Here is a 9,025-nt window from a genome sequence, read left to right on the forward strand (position 1 = left end):
TCTCCAAAACAAACCATTACAAAATGCTAATGAAAGGTTGTAGCACCTGAGCCATCATCTGCATAAAGTTGTGGGCACATTAGATAGGCCAAACAGCATGACCATCCACTCATAGAGGCCATTGATTTAAAAATCATCTTGTGCTCATCTCCATGCTGAATTTGAATTTGATATCTGCTTCCTAGGTAAATATTTGAGAACATGCGAGCTCTTGTAATCATGTCTAGTGTGTGGCCAAGCAAGGGACAGGGAAATGATATTTGATTGTGACTTTATTAGTGAGATAGTTATCCATACACATCTTCCATGATCCATATTTCTTCAGCATCAGCAAGGCACACAAGGCACATGGACTTGGGCTCTTACATCCTGAATGTCCTTTTTGTATAATCATTCCTTACTCTTAATACAAGTTATCTTCTCTAAAAAAAAAAAAAAGGTACTACTCATGAAAACTAGCCTGGATTTTCTACTGCACCAGAGATGCGTGGCTATTTTCACCTGAGACATTCAAAATATGTGAGGGCTGATCGTTTATTGTTCAATATTCTAAATATGTGAAGCATGGTACTGAAGCAAATATGGCGATGCTATTTTTACCTTAGGCATTTGAAATATGTGACGGCTGATCGGTTTATCGTTCAATATTCTAGTTTATAAAAAATGCAACAATTTTGTACAAAGGCAATCTTATCCTTTAAGTTTCTTATTTGCAAAATAAAGACTGACAAAATGCCAAGAAATTAGAATGCATTTAGTGTACATATAATGATTAGCCATTTATATGAACTTAACACACATTTAATAGGGGCACAATTTATTGTAGAGAACAAGCCATCAAAAGAAGGTGCAATTTTCATAGGGTCCACTTTACGAAACCCCCCGATCGCTCCAGAAAACACAATTCTGGTGCCATAATCCCTTGTGATGGCCTTGAATTCTATTTCTGTCTCGAACTGTAGAAATGGAAGCTCCAAAAATGGTGCAAATATGGCTGATCTGTGAACATTTGAATGAAGGCCTGAAAAATGTGGTACAAGATGGTCTCTTTTTAGGCTTTGGAATCCATTTTTTTAATTAGATCCATGATTATCAAGATCGAGATGATCTATTTGCTAATCTTTCAGTGCTTGAACTGCAGTTTTTGGTGAAATTTGAGGTGTAGTTTTTTAAATTCATGACTCTAAAAAAAAGTCATGACTCCAAAAAATACTTTTCCAAAGAAGGAAAGACACAAAAAAAAAGAAAAAAAAGAAAGAAAGAAAGAAAGAAGAAAAGAAAATATAGGAGAGCAAAAATAAAGGTCATGTACGACAAGAATAGAGAGGAAACCTTCTTGCTTCATATATATTAGATAGATAAGTAACAGTAGATTGCACTTCAATTGCACATAAAATTCATCCAAAACTTTTATGATATGATAGGTTCTTATCTTTTGATTTACCTTGTTACCCCCCAATCTTCAAAAAGTCTAAGAATCACCAGAGGAGCATAATGCCAATTGGTTCCAATATTTGGAATTTAAAGGAATATTTTGAATTAATAATATTAATTAATGAGAAAGTTGGTAGACAATAATACATCTCCTTTTCACTATATAATCTGTGAATGACTCAAAACTGCTCACTATTTGACACATTGTGCATGCACCACCCCAACAAGAGGACATTCATATTGCTGATAGATCACTCTACACTAAAAGCATGCTGCACCCATAAAGGACCACATAAGTAATTTCCTTCGATCTTGAATTTGGCCCTTATCTTTGTATTTACCTTTGTGTGCACAATATTAGACCACGCGAAAAGAATCAGCAATTCGCTTCAGGTCCTTGTAATGCCTTTTCCATTGAAGACCTAGGATCAGAATTTATCTTTCAGATACGCAAACCTTCTCTAATAAGTAAAATTACAAAACCACAAAAACGTTATATGTTAAGTTGCACCAAAATGTTAGAACAAAATTAAAGTAAATGTAATCTCATGAGATTACTATAGAAAACATAGAACAGGAAACGAGAACCCAAACAAGAAAACAAGGGAACCTTTGTTACTTACCACTTCATGTTTGACAAATGAAAGCTTTTGTTACTTACCACTTCCGGTTATATTGAAGAGGTAGAGTCTATTGCCTGCTGCAGTTGCAGTTATTAAAGCATGGGGTGGCTCAAGTTCATACTGGTAGTATTTCCTCCCCGAATGTTCTGAAACTTCCATGCTCAATACCTTACCCTCGACATTTTCGCCTATAACCTCAGGCCCGAATGCTGCAATTACTTTATCAGGTGGTCCAATATCTTCGATTTTTGTATTCTCCCCAAGATCTACAACATGTTTCTTGTGAGCACATCCTTGAGTGAAAAGATTTTCACAATTTTCAAAGTGGGTTTCCATTCAAAAGTTGGAAATCTGGATTAAGACGAATGTCATTGTAAAAGCTTTAACCACGTATCAGAGTATCATCTTGAGGAAGAGAGCTATAATTAGAGGGCCTCTAGTGAACATAGCATTAAACACCTCATGGTTTTAGTTTTTGCAGATTGACAAGTATTGTAAATTTCAAGGTGATCTATTTTTTAATTAGAAGTGCTTCTTGAAAATAAGTTCTCTCTCCATAAAAGGTATTGAAATAAAAAAGAACAACCAAGTAGAAATAAATTAATCTCACACCTGTTCCAAGTAAGATAATTTAAAGTTTGATGAATAGACACAATTCTAGTGGAGCATCAACAAACTTATAAACTTCTTTTTAATGATCATTCAGGTCTAAATAGGGCTGGCAACAGGCCAGGGCAGTACTGAGCGCAACCCCGGACTGCTGAAGAGGCCCTGGCCCAGGTTCTGTCTAGGTCGGGCCGGCCCTCTTGTTGCCTAGGCCCAAGCCTGGTATTTGGGTCCCATTTTGTGGCTCTGTGCCCTAGTTTTTCAGGGCCAATCCAGGCCTGCTGGCCCACTGCCTGCCTAGTTCAATGGGCACTTGCCTGACGGCCTTTCCATTCGCAATGTTCCAACTAGCACATACTACTTTTGGGACTACTAACAAGTCATCCAAGAAGCATCAAATGTAGGGAAACAAAATTAATGTTGACAAATATACACATAAAATTTAAACATGTATATGCTGCCACAACTGGATCACTTCAAGAATGATGACTAAAAATATATAATGATGTGCTATTCATGAATGGATAGCTTCTTTGAAGAGAGATTTTAAACAACATTCACATAATATCATTAAGAATAATGCCGATTCTTCTAAAACATTTGGAATTGAATCAGAATATTGTAACAAGCAAACACCGCTTTTCTTTTGTTGTGGCGATATGTCTCTTATAGCAACGGGCTCCAGACATCCAGCATTTAAAGTTAGAGAGAGAATAGTGATTGCATCATTTGAAAATCTTGAAAAACCTTCATCAGAGGATTAGGTTCCCACTTGAAACAGATAAATTTTACTAGGGGAGAATCAGTTGGTTGAGTGAAAATGGCTACAGATAGGCTCATTCAAATACCATAAGCTTGTTTATAGATGTTTAGTGCAACTGTCACATCAATAATATGTTACAGCACAAACAAATTTAACTATTTTGTTTACAAATGAAGGAACCAACACATCACTAGTTTGGATGCTGATAACAAGAAGATGCTGTTACAGTTGAAGGAAAATTTATGCAAGGTCTTTAGCATCCTATGAACTTGAAATCCTTTCTTGAGCTTAAGATAGGAAGAGAAACACTCATCTACCAACGGGAATATAAAATTAATTTTCATGGCATTTACCCCTTAGTAGAGGAGAGGGGAAGCAACAGTTTTGAAAATTCTATAGCATTGTAAAGCTGAAGGAGCACGACTGCAATGCTAAAGACACACTAAGACACATGTACGTGCGCACACACACACATATGAATAAAGGAGCTATTCATATTCCTTGTGATGTATCCTAATGCTTCATGCATCGTAGCCTGTTATATTTCATCATCAGAGTACATTATGCATTAAATAACCTATGTCATGAGAGAGGAATTTTGCAGATCACAATAAACTATAGTGTATGTGCATATGTATGTGTCCACATCTCTCTCTCTCTCTCTCTCTTTCTATGTTTTTATAGAGACATACATACAGACCAATTGTTGCAGCTGTCATATATGCATCCATACTTACTATATAATATCCATGTATGAGTGACCACATACTGGTTTACTCCTACATGGTATTGGCAGAACCAATGGCAGCTCTGAGGTTTTGGAAGTTGGGGGTATCATTATAACACGAAGATTGTAAATTGTAATTTTTCTACCATATATGAAATAATAAAAGAAACAGAGGCTTTCAATTCCAGTGCTTTATCAGGATGTTTGCTCATGATTCCAGTCCAGGTATTATTTACATTTTTTTTGAAAATGTTAACTGTTCCAGGTATTATATACATTTTACTTTGTTAATCTACTAGTCACCTTTACATGAAAATGGAGGTAGACAAATCAACTGGCATAGTATATCAATCAGTGCCTCACAGAATTTGAGTTGTTCATACAACTAGTGTGCCTGTTGCTAATGGCTTTATGCACAAATCTAGAACAACCAAATTTCGTGGTTCTTAGATCATCTCCAGGAAGAGGTGTTCTTTATGAACCTAGCAATGATCTTGATATAACTGGCTATGAATTCAGATAGGGTTGTATCACAAGAACATAGAAATTGACAATTAGACATATCTCTTCATAGTGTCTTTGTAAATTGGATACCGAGAGGAAAAATGCAGTCATGAAACCAAGGATGAGACCAAGTGCAGGGAGGTGGAAGCAACACTATGTGAGCTTGTATGGCTTAGGGAACTTCTTAATATATGTAGGTAAAGACAAGTTTTATCTTCGAGATGTACCTTTATTGCCATTGACACCATGAAAGAGTAATTATCACAAAGTGAAAAAAAAAAATGTCTTAGGAGGCTTTTTCATTTGTTTTGATGAGGCATGTTTGCACATACAAAAATGGCGCAAAATCACAGGGAAACCATAATAAAGCATCGGGTACAATAAAGGAATGAACGAAATATACTAGACTAAAATTATCTGTAGACATAATTAAAAGGAACTCTCTAATATCATGTCACAATCCACATGAAAAAAGTATCATATCGATATTGAACAGTCTCTATGAATTCAAAATTTCAAAGCTTGCGATGCAGTAGTAGAACCAAGAAGCTCAAGACATTGCGATCAGGTTCCGATGCATTAACACACTAAATGTATTCTTCTTCAGGATGTGAACAGATACAATTTCAATCGAAAGAGAAGCAGTGAACCCTCTTTGGAGATTGCGCAGTTTTGGAGCTGTCCATAATTCCTCACTACAATGACCCTAAACTATTTCCACTAACATTTCCAAATTTCCACTACTGGTTCCAAACCAGCCCACGCAACTGGTCAGTAAGATCATTTCAGACTAATTGAAGACTCACATAACGGAAAATATCCTACAAGGGAAAATCATTCTCTCACTAAATGATGTGAAAAATCCAAATGAAATAAAAAGCATGGTAGTACCTGCAAATCTGAGTACAGGTGCAACAACAACAGATAAACGCCCTTCCTTAGTGCTTGCAAATCTCAAATCAATCTCTGTACCCCCAAGATCCGCAATTGAGACAGGAACCTAAAAACATATCATATTCCATTGAATACTTAAAGAATCATATTAACACAGAACATATCATATTACATTGAATAATTAAATAATCATATTGACGCACACACATACACACTACAGAGTATTTACCTCTTCCCAATCCTGGGGTACTGCAAAAGTGTAAGGAATAATGGGACTCCACCCAACTCCATGACCCCCAGACTTCGCATCTGGTCTGCGATAAGTCCTCCAACCTGTCTGATCAGATTTCAACTTCTGAAGATATAGAGAGAGATACTAAGGTGATACAAGTACCAACACCAAAGAAAAAGAGCGAATACTGCAGAAAAAGTGCTAGAAACAGTCATGCGAACATTTAAGCATCATTCTTCCTATTGTACTTGCATTTAACGCAATGGTGACATAACAGAGTAGAACTCATACAAAGATTGCAGCCAAACAATACATGAACGATAGAGAAGCACGTATTTCGGGGTTTGAAAAATTAATCCATGCGAAATTGATAGGCAGAGTATTCTTATCTATGTGATGAATTGATGAAACGCAACTTCAATAGACATATAATCTTCTAATAGATTTGCAGCTTGCAACCAGTCATGGAAATGGATTAGAGGAAATCCGAAACCAACAATTCTCAAAAGCTAAGACTGTTACCGTGCTAGGATTATGCTCCAGAATCCAAATTTTCAATTTTTACCGAGAAGTATCTGCATTGCTCTCTCTCTCTCTCTCTCTCTCTAACATACACACACAGGCACAGGAGAAAAAGTTATTAAATTACTATTGAGAGAGAGAGAGAGAGAGAGAGAGAGAGAGAGAGAGAGAGAGAGAGAGAGAGAGAGAGAGAGAGAGGAAGCATACCATTTTCATCTGGTTCTGAAAGACCAGGAACCCTTCCAGGCAATAGACCCTGCTTCACTGTTGCTAACCCATCCCTTGGAAAACCCAACACTGTAAAGACCAGAGAAAAACCATTTACAACAGCAGACCTCCTCCTCAAGACCAAACCACTCTCTTCTTCATCACTGTTTAGAGCATTTCTCTTAGAGAGAGAAACCATGAAGGGACATGGTGTGGCATTTTGAACTCTTAGAGGGAGAGCACAAGTTGGATAGAGCATGGCATCCATTCCTGCGGCAATTAAGCCCACCATCACTCTCCTTGAAGCTACAACAACACTCAATATTTCCTGATAATGGCCCTTCAATCAAACCAGTGAAAGAGGACTATATATCTACAGAGAAGCTACAGGTTCTGGATTCTAGAGAGCGAGTGGGAAGCTGAGGAGTTCAAGTGTGTGGTCCTCCAAAAGTGTGTTTCCAAAATCCAAACTTTTTGGGAATTTCTCATTAACAAAAATTTACATGGCAATAAATAGGTGGTGGAGATGAAAAGCATTGTTGGGCTACTGTGATGATAGACAGGTTGTGTATTAATTTTGTGCTCTCTCAGTTGTAGTAGTGGCCATTGGGTCGAGTTGCCCCGTTGGGCCTTCAGGTTTTTGTGTTCCGGTATTGGACCCAGCAAGTCAGTTCCTCATCTATGGGTCTAGGTTTGGCTTGAGACCTATTGGGTTGGGTCGGATTGACCCTATCTTGTATATATAAAGTAAATGATACTAATTATATGTTATTAAAGGGAGAAATATGAAGTCCCCTACTAGCAGACAACTATAGTAAATGCTTAATAACTGGGATTGAATTTGGGCCCATATAATGGCCATGATTAAATTTTTTATTTGAATTTTAAATCTTTTTTACAAATTTAAATCATTTGAAATTTGATGCGTCAATTCTTAAACAATAGGTGCATGTAATAAAAATCTAAAAAAAATAAGTTATAAAATTTAATAGACTAAAATACCCTTGAATTTTTTATGAGATTTTCGTCCATTTGAGTTTTGTAAATTATTTTTTCGATACTTTTATTAGGTGTGAATTGATGAGACAAGTGGAGGTCCAAATTTTATGTGTTTTGGATACATATAAAAAATATTAAAATTCAAATATGAAATGCAGTCGTGACTATTAGGTCGGTCTATATTCACTATGGCCCGTTGGACTTCCACTATTCCATCTGCCCAATGGTTAACAAGATCTTTTCTCATTATAAAAATATAACTTTTCTTTTTAAAGTTCTAGACCTAGACTCATTATAAAAATATAAAAAATAACTTTTGACCTAACCTTGGTCTAGATCCAAGCTAGACCTAGTCAATCCTGGTCCCAATCCCGGTCTAGGTTGAAATTTTACTAGGTCCAAGCAAGACTTTGGGGGTTTATTCCGGATCAAGTTTTGAAATTTTTACTTCAAAAACTATCATAGTATTGTAACACACAACCTTCTACAAATAATGGCATGTACCTTCACAAGAAATTGAAGCCAACCGTTTTATTTTTACTAGCGAACAGATATTCCAAAGTTATCCATATTTTTGTACAAGATTCTAACATTTTTAATTGGAAAAAGTTCATATAAGGTATTGCTCTTATATTTTATATGTTAGGGGCACCTTAGAAACCCACTGAAAAAAGTTGTTTTGAGGCTGGAAAACCCTCAAACCCATCAACCTGTTAGGTTTATGTGGCTTTTAAAAGCTTTATGAGTGTGTAATGAAAACACTTACTATAGTGGAACATAAATTCAGTGGGAGTGTGGTCCTTCGAAGACCATACTAAGTAAATAATATTTACAGATAATGGACTGTGCTTGGCGATTTAGGCCGGTTGGTTGGAAAACCCAAGGTACTTGGACATAAAAAATAAACCGAGAAAGGTTTTTGGGTTAGCCCTTGATGAGGTCAGAGCTTATGCCTAGATGAGTGAGCCGAGGGACTGTGTGACCCTTGTGTGTGACGGTAGGCCTACATAGACGGGGGCCAAAACCTCATCTATATTCTATCACACGGCTTGCATATAGATAGATCGTTCCAAAAAATTAGATATCCACCTTTGGGTGAAGCATATGCATGTGTGAGAGATACCCCTATGCACCATAGAACTGTGGTCGCATTAGGTCATGGTGACCTTGACTCGTCTCTAGGGGAGGACCTGCAATCCACAGATTGGGATTGAGACTCCTTGGCTCATTGACCAGACTTTGGTGACCCGCTAATGAGCCTCTGCTTAGACTGTGGGTCATGAAAAACACTGAGTCGGTTCGATAAAACAAGTATGGTCTGTAGTCCACAGTTGAAGGTGGAGTACCCCGTGATCGTTGATTGAATTCTTGAACCATATGGATCTACTTCCCATCATATTAATTTAATAATGTTGATTTTATCATTAAATTAGTTTAGATTTATTATTTGAATTTTTGTAAGTCATTTGATATTTTATTTCTTATTTTTAGACTTATAAAAATGAAGTTATTAA

At 36.6% G+C, this 9,025-nt stretch overlaps 1 protein-coding gene across 6 annotated transcripts; it reads right to left on the bottom strand.

The window, feature by feature from the left end:
- Positions 1-672: 672 nt before the first annotated feature.
- Positions 673-7,000, bottom strand: LOC18448299 (thylakoid lumenal protein (Mog1/PsbP/DUF1795-like photosystem II reaction center PsbP family protein)). Of its 6 annotated transcripts, none has more exons than XM_088852453.1 (6): positions 6,513-7,000; positions 5,781-5,888; positions 5,549-5,657; positions 2,096-2,323; positions 1,776-1,856; positions 673-1,021 (listed from the first exon to the last, which is right to left on the bottom strand). In XM_088852453.1, exons 1-5 carry the CDS (start codon positions 6,519-6,521, stop codon positions 1,792-1,794), a joined length of 519 nt encoding a protein of 172 aa, XP_088708579.1. In that variant the 5' UTR covers positions 6,522-7,000; the 3' UTR covers positions 673-1,021; positions 1,776-1,791. The 6 variants fall into 6 exon arrangements, with proteins under 6 accessions (XP_088708579.1, XP_020531789.1, XP_088708580.1 ...); XM_020676130.2 differs by having other exon boundaries at positions 5,781-5,884; positions 6,513-6,999; XM_088852454.1 differs by lacking the exon at positions 673-1,021 and adding an exon at positions 1,514-1,706.
- Between the last annotated feature and the right edge of the window lie 2,025 nt (positions 7,001-9,025).

Source organism: Amborella trichopoda, chromosome 11 (genome assembly GCF_054954075.1).
Source record: "Amborella trichopoda isolate Santa Cruz 75 chromosome 11, AtrichopodaSantaCruz75HAP2 v2.0, whole genome shotgun sequence".
Taxonomy (NCBI): domain Eukaryota; kingdom Viridiplantae; phylum Streptophyta; class Magnoliopsida; order Amborellales; family Amborellaceae; genus Amborella; species Amborella trichopoda.

Excerpts from the sequence above, each read along its gene's own strand:
- LOC18448299 (XM_020676130.2), bottom strand. The coding sequence starts at position 6,804 with ATGGTGGGCTTAATTGCCGCAGGAATGGATGCCATGCTCTATCCAACT. Across the intron at positions 5,658-5,780 it reads TACCCCAGGATTGGGAAGAG|GTTCCTGTCTCAATTGCGGA; the intron begins GTAAATACTCTG and ends ATATGTTTTTAG. Across the intron at positions 1,857-2,095 it reads CTTCAATATAACCGGAAGTG|GTCTTCAATGGAAAAGGCAT; the intron begins GTAAGTAACAAA and ends TTCTGATCCTAG.